At 39.8% G+C, this 15115-nt stretch overlaps 1 protein-coding gene across 1 annotated transcript in view; it reads right to left on the bottom strand.

Moving 5' to 3' along the window:
- The window catches only part of GRXCR1 (glutaredoxin and cysteine rich domain containing 1), a 42604-nt gene extending 29450 nt beyond the window's left edge, over positions 1–13154 (bottom strand). The window contains exons 1-2 of the mRNA XM_068404205.1: positions 12741–13154; positions 7101–7103 (exon numbers count right to left, since the gene is read on the bottom strand). Of these exons, the coding sequence (XP_068260306.1) occupies positions 7101–7103; positions 12741–13154 (417 nt within the window). The remainder of the gene's footprint in view (positions 1–7100; positions 7104–12740) is intronic.
- Positions 13155–15115: the final 1961 nt, after the last annotated feature.

The following is a 15115-nucleotide window of genomic DNA, read 5'->3' as shown; positions in this document are numbered from 1 at the left end:
AGCTGTCATTTCTACTGCACAGTTAAGGAAAACTCCAATCTTTTTCATGTGGACACAGAGCATTCTCTCGCATAGGGTCACAAAGCACTCTGCAACCAGTAATGAATTTTGCACAAGTCTTTGAATGAGGCAAAGAGCAAAGTTGAGCTATGCTTAGTGCAGCAAAGTGTTGATGAAGTGCTGATTCAGTCCTTGCTCCTCAACGAGAGAGCACCTTATCACTCAATATATGGAAGTGATGAAGAGGATCTCTTGAAGTTATAGCACTACTTTGTTCTGCATTAGCACTGAGTGATGAAGGACTTCGTTTGCCTGCTATATTACTTAACCTAATCGGAACTATGCTCTCAGCTATCTCATTACTTAATAATACCTAGAACTTTGGTATCTCCATCTTCAGACTCTGAGTAGTTAATTACTAGTTATACACTCAATCTCCATTTCTTTAATTTAAAGATCTATCTGCATTGCACACATATGGTGCTCCAATCCTTTTCTTATGCAATAGATTCCAAAATCAAAGGCAGAGAGCTTGAGATTTTTACGCAGACGTAGAGGATGCAACTCCTAGACAGTGTACATAAACCAGTTCTGCCCTAGAATAGCCTATACCGTGGCTGCTAGCCTCAATGTACAAAAGGGGACAGATGACTATCCATCATTTCTGTGTGACCAAAACAGAATACCTCTCCATGGAGCAGAGTTATAGACTTTGTTGCTGAAAAAAAATTAAGGTGTAAGCTTTTTTTTTTGCTTTTTTAACCAAATAGGTAAAATGTCTGAAAATCAGAATGTAGCAGGTTGTAGGCTTTATATCAGCTTCTAAATCTGTTAGTCAAAATAGCTGCTGAGGTAGTTATTCCATATATATCACATCTGTGGTTGGAGTAATCTTTTAGAAAGGTCAATGTGAGTAGCTTTACGTTCTAGTCTGATTCAGGATTTGTCACAGAGATAGGTATTTTTTAAATAAAGAAGAAACTGTTACTCTTATAATTGAATTTTTCATATAATAATGTTCTCATAATAGGGCTAGAAACTACATCATGTCATAGAGTTAAACATGTTCTGGTCAAGGAATAGGACTGCAACTGCAGATGCTGAGATTATTAAATCCTCTATCATCTGCTTTTCTTTTGGAGCAACATTTCAGTGTCTCTTTTGCGTAGATATCATTTAATCCCCTGCAGCAAAAAAATTCAATAACATGTACTCTAATGGCATATCATGTCTTCAAACAATGCTGAACTCCCTTCTGATTACATTTCTTCCAGTTGCATAACCTTCTGCCAGAATGAGAATTGAGACAGCATGAAAGACAGGTCAGAAAGTACACTAGACCTCTCTCCTTTTTTGACAAATCTTGCCCTTATCTGTTGTGACTTCAAAAGAGAATTGCTAGAGCAGCTAGGGATAAAACTACCTGGTTGAAGGAACTACATGGTTCAAGGCTGCTCTCCGCCAGTGGCAGCAGAAAAAAAAAGGTAGTATTAGTCACCTGCATCCAGCAGCAAATACTGGCTTCTAAAAGTCCCCTTCCACCCCACAGTCTGTCACATGAGGATCCACAAATACATCATGGACCAAGTAGATAGGTCTTCAAAAGGCCTGACCACTCAGCAGATACAAAAAAAAGAGCTGCCATGGCAAAATTTTGCAGACAGATTTAAATGAGTAGAATCTGTTTCCCGAATAAGTAATTTAGAAACTGCTGTCTCTTTTAAGTCTTCGTGACAGCTTAGGTTTGGACATGGAGGGACTGAGTAGGTGGTTGCATTTTTGGATCATGGTGGGACCTGGAAGAACAACTGGACTTACCCACTGCATGTTTGGGAATCTGATTGAAAGCATCAGTCAGCACCTGGAAAGGGAAGTTCTCAGGATGCAGATTAAGACCTGCGATAGGTAGAAGGAACTCCAGCAAAAATACTGCAAGTCTCATTTTTCACTGTGTCTATCAATCAGTCTGTCTCTTATGACATTCTTCACTTGAATAGCAATGAAATGCTTCACAATTACCTGTGGGGCTGAGAGGGAGAGTCCTTTGCTTTTAGACGTAGTAAATGAAGAGTAGGACTTGAGCAGCTGGGCAGGAATAGATCACTTTTTCTTTAAAAAGCTGTAACTTCAGTTGCAGGTTTAGAAACTGACTGCTTTCTGTCTTACAGAAGTTGCATGGGGAAATAGATTTTTCTTAAATAATAGTGTATGACTGCTGTCAATTCTTAATATTTTTAAAACTTGTTAGTCAATTAGCAATCAGTAATATCCCAAACAAGGCTACCGGGAGTCAATCCCAGAGAAAAATTTCTTTGCCTTTGCACCAGCATTGACTGATTTGTCAATGCAGAACATAACACCACATGTTGTTATAAACATGTGCAAATATTGGTCAGCAAGTTTTTCCAAATTTCTTTGTGAGAAGTGGAGAAAGAACAAGTCTGTGTGTGGTATTTCTGTGGTTTAGAAGACATACTCCTCTGACATTATTGATGGATGGTGTCTCTAGATATAGTTCCAAAGCAAAATTGTACTAAGGTTGTTAAAATGCTTTCCACAATTCATACTAGCAATGAATGATGGTTTTCTGTCTTCTTTCTTGCCATGTGTGAAATGAGTCTCTACCTCACTGACTCCAGCTGTTCATCTGTGACCATTTCTGTTGCTTTGTACGATGGAGGCTGTAAAGAGTTGTGCTGTGGCAGCCTCTCCACAACATAACTACTGTGGCAAGCAAAACCACAAGACTGCCTGTTTGGATGAGGAGCTGTATTTTTCCATCTCCTTTTCAAAATCAACATGCTGGGGATGCTGTCCTAATTACTATTTGTCTTACAAGTTTTGTAAAAATTTAGTGAGATCTGAGTTTCATGCTTTGTACTACCTAGTACTGGATGTTGCAGCCATGAGGAAGGTTTTCATGCATGAAAGTCATACCCTTTTCTCTCCAGCTGTCCATTCTGAAGCATGTTTTATTGCACTTAAGCTACAAACTTATGATGCTGCCAAACATTGCAGTCACAGGTTAAAACTGGAGCCAAAAAAAAAAAAAAAAGGCAGTATCTCTTTGACCATTTCTTTCTTTCAAGCTGTTAATCATGTACCTTGTGTTGGTGTAGTGTGTAATAAACTGCCAACACTAGTAGACAAATGTCAGAGCAGGCTGCTGACAGACCAGAGCAGTCTGTTATCTAGCAAGTGTTATCTGCAAACAAAGCATGACTTCATTTCTCCTTCTTAGGGAAGGATATAGTCCTCAATGACCCCTACACACCAAATAAATTGGCAGCAGCTGACTCCTGAAACGTGGTTTTGGTCAACTCCTGAAATGCAGTTTTCCTGGGTTGTTGTAACACAATACCTGTAGGCATGTGTATATTTATATATGTCTAGATTGTGTTCACAAATACTAGTGTGTTTGCAAATACTAGTGTAAGTATTTGCAAATCCTAGTGTAAATATTTGCAAATCCTAGCTCAGAACTGAAACAGTTCTGAGATCCGTAAACTAAACGGAATTGTAATGTAATTAACCTGTTACAAAGTATTTTTGCTAATGCCTTCTATGGCATGAAATCAAAAGGATTAGTACATGCCTGGAGAATCGTACTATTAAGGTAAAGATAATTCCTCACTCTTTTGAACTTTTTTTTTAAGATAAAGGAGCTGTGTTTCATCCTCACTATTACCATACTTTTGCAACTGCACAACTGCACAGCTGTGCAATCTGGTGGCAAGTTGGCCCAGTGTAGCCAAATATTTGCTTCCATGTTTGTAAATGTAACTAAAACATACTGCACCCAAGATACTCAGGTGCAATGGGGACCCTGAAATACTTGGTTGCAAAGTAATTTCTTTGTACACAAAAATTAGAGGTCAATGACCAAGAATGATGCTAGTTATCAAGCATATGGTGTGGTTCATATTTGTAGGCAATTTATATCAGCTTTATGTGTTCCACAAACTTTGCGTACTCTGTGTCAAAGGCATGCAGATATTCAGGGGCAAGAGGACACAGCAAAGGAGCTAGCAGGCAGCCTGTTGTACCATGTCAAAGAAAGGGGAACAGCCCCAACTTTTCTTGATGGTCCTAGTTTTAAGAGTATTTCAAAAGATACTTTCTCACCACTGTCCTGCTGAGTTACTGAGTTGAGCTCCACAGATAGAAAAAAAAAGTGAAGAGTTATTGCTACTAATCAATGATTAAGACTAATCAGTTCATCTTTTTCATCTCTGTTGTAAGAGGCCAATTTAGAAAAAGAAAGATTTCCTACTGTTAGAATAAGTAGAAAAAAATTCTGCACTAACATCCTAAGAATTTTTTTGATAGGCTGTTTACGTAACATTACTTTTTTTCAAGTCAGTTTAAAGAAAGATGAAGCATTTTGCATGTTAATTCAAAGGCTGAGCACCATATTGAGCAGCTCCACAAAGGGACGTTATGTAAGAGTCCCAGAGCAGTACATGGGCTCAGACTCAGTGTTTATCTAGTATTCCAGGTCATCTACCAGACAGATAATTAAAAGTAAGAGGATGGAAAGCATATATGGTATTTCCTCCTAATACTCTCTCATTTTTATGACTATTTTCAGTTCGGAGAATTTCCTGAGGCAAATATGATTTAGGAATCCCACTTAACTAAAACCAGGAGGCGTCTTTTTCCATTTGGCATTCACATTCGTTGCCTAAGAACAAGTACACTGGTTCTTTCTTTCAAAAAGAAAGCAAATCTATTTTTAGATTTAAAGAGAGAGCACGAAACAAGGTGGCAGAACATGGTTATTTGCAATCTCTCGTGTCTTGGCTGCCTGGATTCAGTCTCCTCTCTACCTCTTGTCCCTAACAAGCAAGTCACAGGCTATGAGCTTTTCTAGGATACCTCCATGGAGAAGCAATGCCATCATTATAATGCTTAAGAGTGAGAACGAAAGAAACGGAAGTCAAGCATGGTGCTGAAGCATAGTATTTGGGATAGCAAGTTGAGAATCAACAAGTCTGTGTTCCACTCCTGCTCCAGCAACTTATTCATGTTGTCTTGTGACTGTTGAATTCAAAGTACAACTCCCACCACTGTCTCCTGCAGACATGATTTGTAACGAAGCAGCATCTGCTTATGTACAGTTTGTGTAGGATCTGATCCACTAGGCATGCTCAGAGGACACCTACTGCATCAAGCTTTGCAGGTGAGACAGGCAAAGGAACGCCTATTTTGTGGTTCCCATAGGACATGAGTAGGAGGTAACTGTCATGTCCTGTCAATACTGAGATGCTGAGGCACATGGCCAAGGCAGATCATTAGTCAAATTTTCATTAATAAAAGGCTTTTGCTGCCTTTGAGACAAGGTGGCGCCAAAGAGGGGTTTGGAGTATCACAGTTTTGGAGCTTGATGTCTATGTCCTTCAGAAGCCTATGCATTTTTTGAATCTATACCTAAAGTCTTGATTCACTCTAGTACTACATATTCTGTATCTACATATTCACTGCAGTATTTCCATAGCTTTTTTGCTATGCCCTTTGTCATGCAAAGGATAAGGCCAGGGGATGCAGCTTATTAATAAATCACTCTGGGAAAGTAGCCACATGCCTAGACTTCACAGAGGGAACAATTTAATTCTGTTCTCCCTCACAGCCCAGGGCAGCAGCTCTTCTTTTTCCTACAGGCTGCACAATCTGCTTGGACCACAAGCACTTAGACCTTAGCTGGGGTAAGCCTGAGACAACTCTATTTAGTACCGGACAGTTGTTAGAAGTTGTTTTCTATCAACAGAAGAGAGAAGGTTCCAATAAAGTGCAAAATTATCTTTTCCTCACTGCTGCTTCCATCCTGCATCTACTAGAGTTTGGTTATACTTGAGACACCAGTGTGTTTCACAGACCCTTGCTAGGAAGTGTCAGTTCAGGCTCTGTTTCAGGGAAGGCTGGTGTGCACAGATTCAAAACCGCACTGCTCATGCCACTAACACCTGACCTCTACTGCAAAATGCGTAAAAACTATTTCTCCTCTGTCTTGCATTTTATATAGTCATTTCTACCTATGCTAAACACACAAAAATATTGCGAGCAGTGGGGAAATATTAATTCAATGTCATAACAGTTTTCACTCATCTGCAGATTGTAGGTATGATTCAAGAAGCAAAGTACGTGCTTATTATATCCTCTGAAGAAGAAACATATGTAAACACAGAACAGAATTTTTTTTTGTCCCAAGGCTTGCCACTGCTTATTCCCATACAGTGCACCTGAGTGTCTCAAGAACGCTGTCCTCATTCATAGATCAAGACACATCAGAGCAAGGATAATTTTGAGGCCATGTGGTGCTCTGGAAGGCTGGACAGATGTCCAGTACCTGCTGACCAGACTGCCAGCATAAAAGTCTAGCAATATTTTTTCTTCAATTATTGATGAAATATTCAAGAAGTGATAAATGTAACCATGGTTTTGTTGCTAAGCTTCCCAATGCTGAGTGTATCGAAAAGTCAAGACATACCTTATCTACATTTTTAAAAAATGAGACAGCTAAGTCTTTTTGAATTCAAAGCTTGTATATCACTTTCAGAGGTTTAGATAGTTTAAAGTCTATTTACTGATCATTTCAAGTCTACGTCAAATATGTATTTGAAGTCCAATAGCAGCAAACCCTAAAATATCATGAACAGTCTAATAATAGACTTGTCTGAGCTCAGTGCTTTAGAGCTGATTTATATAAGAACATGAGAACAATAAATACTAATATCCTAAGTACTGACCAAGCCCAGGCTCCAGTTAAAAGCTCACAGACCTGAACAACTTCGTTTTTCAAATCAGTGTGGCTATTCAGTCACCATCTCTGGAAACTACCTGTTTTAACTGTGACTTAATCAGCTGAATCACTGTCCCATGCACTGTGGTCACAGATCAAAGCAGTTATGACGGTACAAAGGAAGCGGTGAAGTGACTCTATGCTCATTCCAGTAGTGATCCAGTTGTCTTTCTGACACTGAGTTTTCTGTAACAAACAGAATCCTACTTTTCATAATCACTTGATCCTCTGTGTCATTAGAATTTTTCCTATTCTTCAGTGGATTTCAGTGTGATGCTGTTCAATAATTAGTTTTCCAGACTTGCTAACACTAGGAACATACACTGGAACTTTATACCTGAAAGGAGGTATCTACAGCTCACTGGGATTTCTCTCCATCCATATAAGTGACATTACCACAACAAATGCTATGGCTTTAGGTTATCAGCAGGTTTCCCTAACACTGCTACTAGTAGGTCCAAGCAATCCAGCACGTCTTTTCTTTTTGCAAGCTATGCCCATTTGGGAGTCACGGGGCAGTGTGTATGGATGAGAACATGAAGGGAAAGTTCAGGAGACCTTTTATAGTCTTAGTACAGTCCTAGCAGAGGTCTTTGAGTTCAAAGAGTTCAATGATGCTGGAGTGTCAGCACTGATCATCTGCCAAAAACACGAGAAGGACAACATCATGACTTCTCCAGCGAAAGTGCAGACCTCTCCCTCTCTCTTGTCCCCAGAGTTTTGGGGATTGTAGTGATATATGCTCCAGGGGCTGGAGTGGTACACAATGTGCCACCCACCCTAAAACCTTCTCTTGTACTATTGCACCAGAAACTTTCCTTAACAGTGCTTTACAGTATCTGCCACCTTTGGAAGACAGTTGGTTTTAGTGCTGTCTTTCATTTTATGTTCTCTATGGTATTAGATAGCCCTACTGGTTTGTAAGCTCTGCATGTCTTGCTGTGTGTTCTTTTTCCCAGTTCACCTACAAGTAAAGAAAGATGAAAGTGAACCTAACCACCCCTGAAGCTCTCCTCCTCTTAATGAACTTCCACCTTATTCTTAACTCTTTCCCATCTCTCTCTAAACATTAATAAGCTAATTCTTTATTGGGTTGAATATTGACCTGCACTTTGCAACTTTAAATGTTAGCTCTACCTGAGACATCGTGCTGGAAAATATCGTAAAGACCAAGTACATTATGTCTGACTCTTCACTCATGTCCCTTCTGATGCAATGTTCACAAAGGCATTAATCAGGTTGGTTAATCAGGCCTGCCCTTTCGTAACAGACGTCAGCAGGCCCTGCCTGAGAATGAGATCTGTAGCTGATTTAGCAGAAGGTGACCTTTCAGAGCAGGCCAGAAGACCAGTGGAGCATGTAAGTGTGGAAATGGAGGAAAGGACCCATGCTAAAACAGTGGAAATGAGGGAAAACCTGTGTAAAACCTTTGGCTGAGCTCCATTACATTGCACGTTGGGATGGAAACCCAGTCTGGCATGAAATGATCATTGCACGACTTAGTCATATACTGGACAACTCAAGGATTTTTGCTCTGTGTCACTTGGAAGCCATCATAGGGACGGTCTATTCATAAAAATTAGTCATGAAGAGAACTATGTTTATTTCAAGGAAACAAGAACCATTTCTCTACTACTTTCTATGGGAAAATATAGGAAATATTCATACCCATTCACATTTTAACAGTATTGGAAAACAAAAATTTTACTAATGTACTGAAATAAGACCACAATTACTCTGCATACTTTGCAGAGAAAGATCTTATGTTCCTGATGCAATTAGCAGGTCCCATCCCCAGCTCTGGAGCTGCCGACACAGTCAGTTTTAGTGTTTCAGCAGGAGATAATTTCACTTATACCGAGGTGCACAAACAGGGAGACTGGGAGCTCCAGATCCTTTTCTGTTATTCAGGCATTTGAGTAGTGCACGTTTACCACAGATAAAATATTTCGTCTGTTTGACTGCTGTACTGCCAGCCCTGTAGGCCAGCCCTCCGTTCAGGTGCACGTGCAGGCCAGGTGGACACCTGTGACCATCTCTGCCCTCCACCGATGACCACCAACTGGCCCCCTACCTTCCCCGGGGAGGGTGGGCTGGAGAGGCGTTGCCACAGCAATACTCTCTGTCTCTCTCTCTCTCTCACACACACACACACACACCATCCAGGATGTGGTTGCTATGTCAACGCTCTCCTTGTGGCACCCACCCCTGGGAGGGAAAGGCTGGAGGGGTTGCCATGGAAACCATGCTCCCCTGAAGTATCAGTAGGGCTGGTCTCTTCCCCACCTTCCTGCCCCCAAAATGTCCTGCCATGAAGCTGAGATAACCCCCGGACACATGCTGCTCTGTCTCACCCCATCCCCACAGCTGTGCCAGTCCCAGCTCCCACCAGGCTTGCAGAGGCTTCACCAGTTGTGCAGGGCCGACCTGATAGGAGACCTTTTACTGTCACAGTGCTGCAGCTCACATCCAGGGACACAGACAGTCATTGGACAGACTGATGTGAAGGACCCAGTTTCTCTTCTCAAGGAACAGTGGAAATGGAAAGTCGCTGGTTGTGCTGGTGATGGAATTGCTCAGTGCATGGGTGTGGGAAGACGTAGCAAGGGATGCACGTCGACTTGGCAGTAGATACGCATTCTCAGGCCAGGCTTGTATCATACAACAACAACAACAACCAAAACCACCTTTTCCTCTAGTAATACTTCCTGTATTACATGACTTCATTCACATTCCCAAAAACTCCAGAAGGTGTGAGTTTTTTCAGGTGAGTCTGTTGTGGGAAGGAACTGTATGAACCAATTTGGTAGAAAAGCTGTACTTAGAAATTGTGGAAAAAATATTCAAAAAACCCAAGTATTCCATGGAACATTAAAATACATAGAGGTGTTTTTAGCACAGGTATCTGAACAGGAAACATCAAAGGTCTTGACTGCACAACTTAACAAATCCCAGTTAATGGATTCCTGCTTATCCCTAGAATACATGAACAAAGCCTTTTGTTTTAAAGGATCTCTCCTCTAGCACAGGGAGCACCTGGGGATTTAGGTAATAGGATAGTAGAGAAGTTTGCAGATACAGTCTGAAGAATCAGAATACTGACACTGCTCAGGATTTAGGATTGTCAAGAGTTCATGTGTGTACTCTGAGATTACAAATGCCTGCTTTGACAGTGACTCTGAGAAATGTATAATGAGGTCATCTACTGCTGAATCATCAAAGGGGCAGAGATGGGATTTCCTCAGGCATAAGGGACTTTGTATACATCTTAACTGTTGTTGTAGATCTGCTGTTGCTTACCTAAGAGAAGCGAAACACGTAACTGCAGATGACCTCACACAGAATCATAGAATCATTTAGGTTGGAAAAGATCTTTAAGATCATTAAGTCCAACCATTAACCTAACACTGCCAAGTCCACCACTAAACCATGTCCCTAAATGCCACATCTACATGTCTTTCAAATACCTCCAGGGACGGTGACTCAACCACTAATCAAGGGGGGAACTTACGAAAATGCCCAGATCAAGGATTTTGAGTTATATCTTCTAATAGAGACATATTTCTACCTTATGGTATCCTTGAATGCAGAACTCCTGTTCTCTAAGTGGTATTACTGCGCAATTAATTGTCTGGAACATACTTACAGAAAACTAGAAATCACCCTCTAATCTTACCCTAAAGGTTATTACTTCATTTGTAATTGGACAGAGTTCAATCATATTTCACATTGGGATCAAGCAGTTCCCAGTCAGTCTCAAAGCCAACCTTTATGCTTTGCTTTCCTCTGTGTTCACCATGTGGCATAGAAAATTGGCTCACAGTATGACATAAAAGATATGCAAATGATCATTCTTCTTCACTAGACTTCAAACTTTATCTCTGGGGAAACGGGAACTCGTGTAGAAACCTCAAATCATTATGTTCTCTGTATTATTGAGTATATGTCTTTGATCCAGTAGGTGCTAAAGGTAAGAATATACAGTTATTTCTAGTCATCTAGACCTGCCTAAGCAGAAGCCACTCAGTCTTCCATATATTTTTCTCATCCATTTTCAAAACTTGCCTATTCTTTTGGCCTTTACAATGCCTGTAGCAGAGTGCTTAAATTTAATTATGTGCTGTATGAAAAACTTTTAAGTTTGTTTTCACCTGATAATTTAATTTTTCCACTTTCTTCTGCTGTAAAATATAAGATCCTTATCACTTTTAAACCATTAACTATTTTACAGGTTTTAATTATGGACTTCTGTGGTAGACTTGGCTACATATAATTTTCTGAAGTTATCAGATGGATATGCCTCCTCTCAAGCCTTCCTTTCTTCTGGCCAAACACTTCATGGAAACTGTGCTGCTCCTAGCTGTAACTCTGCCCAGAATAAAGGAAACTTCATTGCAATCAAAATACATTGATTTCAGTCCATGAACCTTTCCTGAAGAACTTCCAGCCTAAAACTGGAGCTAGAAACAGCAAGATTACAGGGCCACTAATTAAGGTACATATGTCTTCAGATGGGTCCATTTATTTAGGTGATTCAAATTTCTTAGCTTGGTGTCACTGATGCAGTGGAAGGAAAGTTTTAGGAGGGAATGAGGCTAGAGATGTGAAATGTTGTACTCCATGTAGCGAAACAACACAGAACAGCATTTGGGATAAAGTTTGGAGAAGAATCCAGACATGTGCCAGTTAACACTTCCTAGCTCATATCTACCTAGAAAAAGTGAGTTTGTTACAAATTTTATCAGAGTAGGGAACTCAAGTAAAAACTCTTCAGTGAGTGGCTTGAAAGCAAGATACTTGAGTGCTACATGTGATGTAAAGAACAAAAATGAATAGATAATTAATCTTTGAAATATCCACCTTCCACAGGAACCTCAATATTGACAAAAAGACTGTTATAATTTAGGTACAACATAGAGGATAAATTCATATTCAGAAGCAAGAGCATGTTAATCTATAGCCATTTCTAAACGTATTATAAAATGACTTGACTTCAAAAGAAGAAAGAACATTTAAAAGATTTCATTTCAACACACAGCAACAGTTGCTACTACTATGAAATTCCCCATGCTTTAAAACTGCATAAATGCTTTTAAAACAATGCTCTGAAGCCAGTTATAGGTTAAGTGATCATCATAATTATGGATTATAATAACCTTTAGAAAGAGTTGGGTTGTATACATGTTGTTCTTTTGTTTGAATATTAATAATTTAAAGACTTGAATAGCGTATATAGATAAACTATATACACATGAACTAATTTTTTTAGAAATTTTATCTTGATTTTTCTGAGGCCTGTATTCCTTTGTCTAAGATCTCTGTGTGGCATATACTGTTTCAAATACAGATATTCTTGCTCCTTCTACAAAATAAATGGAAAACAGACATTAATAAAAGAGACCTCTGACTAAGATTTCATTCCTCTGAAATTTTCATGTGGGAAAACCGTCATTGCTGCCATCCTGCATCTAATTTGATCTAGTCTGCAGATTAAACACAATGGTATTTGCAAGTATACATATTCACATGTAGGGGACAGTAGATAACATCGTAAACTCATTAAAACTAATATAATAGAAGTGGAAACATGACACATCCCTGTACAGTGGATCTGCACAGATAACAAAGCCCTACTTAATTCCTCTGTTACTTTTCTTTCCTGGTCCATACGTGGACAGCAAAACATACTCATTTCTGGTCAGCAAATTTTAGGCCAATTTTGAAAGAAGAACTTCACAGTTAATTTGGAGTGGGAAGCCAGTGTACACCAGAAAGAGCAATGACCCCCTCCTGTGCAACAACAGCAAGTGGACAGCAGTGGGAATGAGGCAGAGTATTGAGAAATCATAAATGAGAGAGATTTGGACAAAGGGAAAGAATAACATGGGGAGTTAAAAGGGAGAGACATGGGGATTACAGCCAGCAGGACCACATCACCTACCTGAAATACTTTTGCCAAATTGTCAAAGAGGGCTTGACCAGCGCTGACTTTATGCTTGACTCCCCTGACTGTGCCGTTCTTGCTGAGGATGTTGACTCTCTTTGTACCAAAGCCCCTCTCTTTAGTGCCTCTGACTAAAATGAGCAAGTCATCCTGCTCGTTCCCGTTTTCGTCGCACTCAGACTCTACGTGTCCATTCTGCTGCCCATCCACATCGCTCAGCCGGCTAGTTTGGTCTGTCTCTGAGCTACTGGTGTACTCAGAGTCCAGAGAGTCGGCAGCCTCCCCGTCAGCATACACCTCCTTCAGCACCCTCCCGCTGTGCGAGGACGCAACGCGGAATCGAACCTTCCTCGACAGCCTCTCGGTGTCTGCCTTCATCTTGTTTTTAACCATCGCCTCTTCCATTGACATAAGCAGCTTGCATTGTTCCAGCGTGGTGCCCATCACATTTGCCAGTTTGTCACACTTAACAACAATATCGGCACTGTTTTCTGTTGACAGGGGTTCTCATATTAAACTAAAGAGGGTTCCCAAGAAGCTACGCTGCAGTTCTGCAGTTAATAATGGATGCGTTTGTGCTATGGTTACCTTTAAACTAAAACCTGTAAAACGATCTCATCAATTAAATATTAAAAAGACATTGTGTACTTTTTAGCACTAAGGAAGAAAGTAAGAAAGGGAGAAATTATATTAATTGATTAAAACAAAAATTAAAACCCACATATGATAAACCCAGTAACAGATATTACATGAGTTTATATGAATGTAGTTTTTGTTTGCTGAGAAAGGCAAAGAAGAAGAGTTTTTCACAAGATCTGCAGAGTCAAAACTGTTTATATACATTATACCAAAGGGGAAAATTGCAAAAACCAGCACTGGAGTCAATGATGGGCACCTTTCTTTCACCAAAACATTTAATTCCCCTACCAGTCAGACCTCATTCACCAAATTTTGCTTTTTATATAAGCTTACAGAGATTCAGTAGGGAGCTCTGACTTGGTATTTTGGGGTGTTGGCCTTTTCACAGACTGGCAGAGCAGAGAAGCAGCAATTAGTCACAATTTGTTACACAGAGTAACACAGTGTTATTAAATAAAACTGAGCCACAGCTACTACCATACAGTAACCCCAGCCTCTGTTCAGTTTTGTCAATTATTCAAGGGACTGGGCCAAGGGAATCTGAACAAAGGGATAGGAGAGAGCTAATTAATTGGAGCAACAAAGATCAAACAAAGAAAAGTAGGGTAACATAGATTTAACCACAGGTGAAGCAAATTCCCCTGTCCGAACAAATCACAAGTAGAGGTTGGCGCAGTTAGGCACCCAGATCTAGATGTAAAAATAACAAACACACACTTCAGGTTTCTGGCTATGTCTACTCGATATCATGGAGTAGCACCTTAAAACCACTAGTTGGTTCTGAGTTTGTGTGATGTTCCCTACTTACAGTGCTATTTCTGCATTTTCTCCATTTAAAGTAAAATGCAAAGCATTCCTTAGAGCAGCATCGAGAACTCCATCCCTTTCTCACTTGCCTGGCAAACATACCCTACACACTCTCTCCAGCATCATTTTCTCTCTAGACTCATGAATACTGAATTGCTTCCTGAAGCCTGTGACCCCCCAACAGGGGTAGGCATGAAATGAGTCCCTAGATGCTCAGCCAACCCAGAATGGTAACGCCTGCAGTCATGAGCAGATGCAGAGCTTCAAGCATCTGAGGCGGTTTTCTGGCCAAGATTTTGGAAATGCAGGCTCAAATCTTTCAACAACTAGGTGGGGGTTATTGTGACTTTATTTTGAACAAGAGGCATGAAAATACTGTTCTTCAGACCAAGTAAAATCACAATTTTTGTGACTAAACTTTAAAATTACTTATACCCCATCTAAGAAACAGAAACACAAATGATTAGTGGCATTTCATAGCATTCATGGTTGCCACACTTCTTTCTAAAATGAGGTGATTCACTGCATTATCAACCACTACTACTTACACAGAAAAAAATTAGTAAAAATAATGTTACAAGAGTTAAAATGCATACTCATCTTTCAGAGAAGAAAAACAGTTTGTATCAAAGTCTGTATAATATTGAATACAGTTATAAGACATCTTGTGAAATTCATTTTGGGGGGGATTGAATCACACTGTAATATAGCCGCTTGACCACAGGAGTTTTGACAACAAATACAGTTCATTATTTCTAAAAACTGACTTCAAAATCTGCAGTAATGAACTTTTTTAATATTCCTTTTTTTTAATTCAATAATAAAACCCAAATACTTTACAATCAATTGCCACAGATTAAGGAATCTGAGCTTCTGTAACAGAAATATTTTGCACAACACTTTTATAATATTTTTATCTCCTCCAA

Source organism: Nyctibius grandis, chromosome 6 (assembly GCF_013368605.1).
Source record: "Nyctibius grandis isolate bNycGra1 chromosome 6, bNycGra1.pri, whole genome shotgun sequence".
Lineage (NCBI taxonomy): Eukaryota > Metazoa > Chordata > Aves > Nyctibiiformes > Nyctibiidae > Nyctibius > Nyctibius grandis.
The sequence above is the reverse complement of the archived record's forward strand: the minus strand, read 5'-3'. Positions and strand labels throughout refer to the sequence as shown.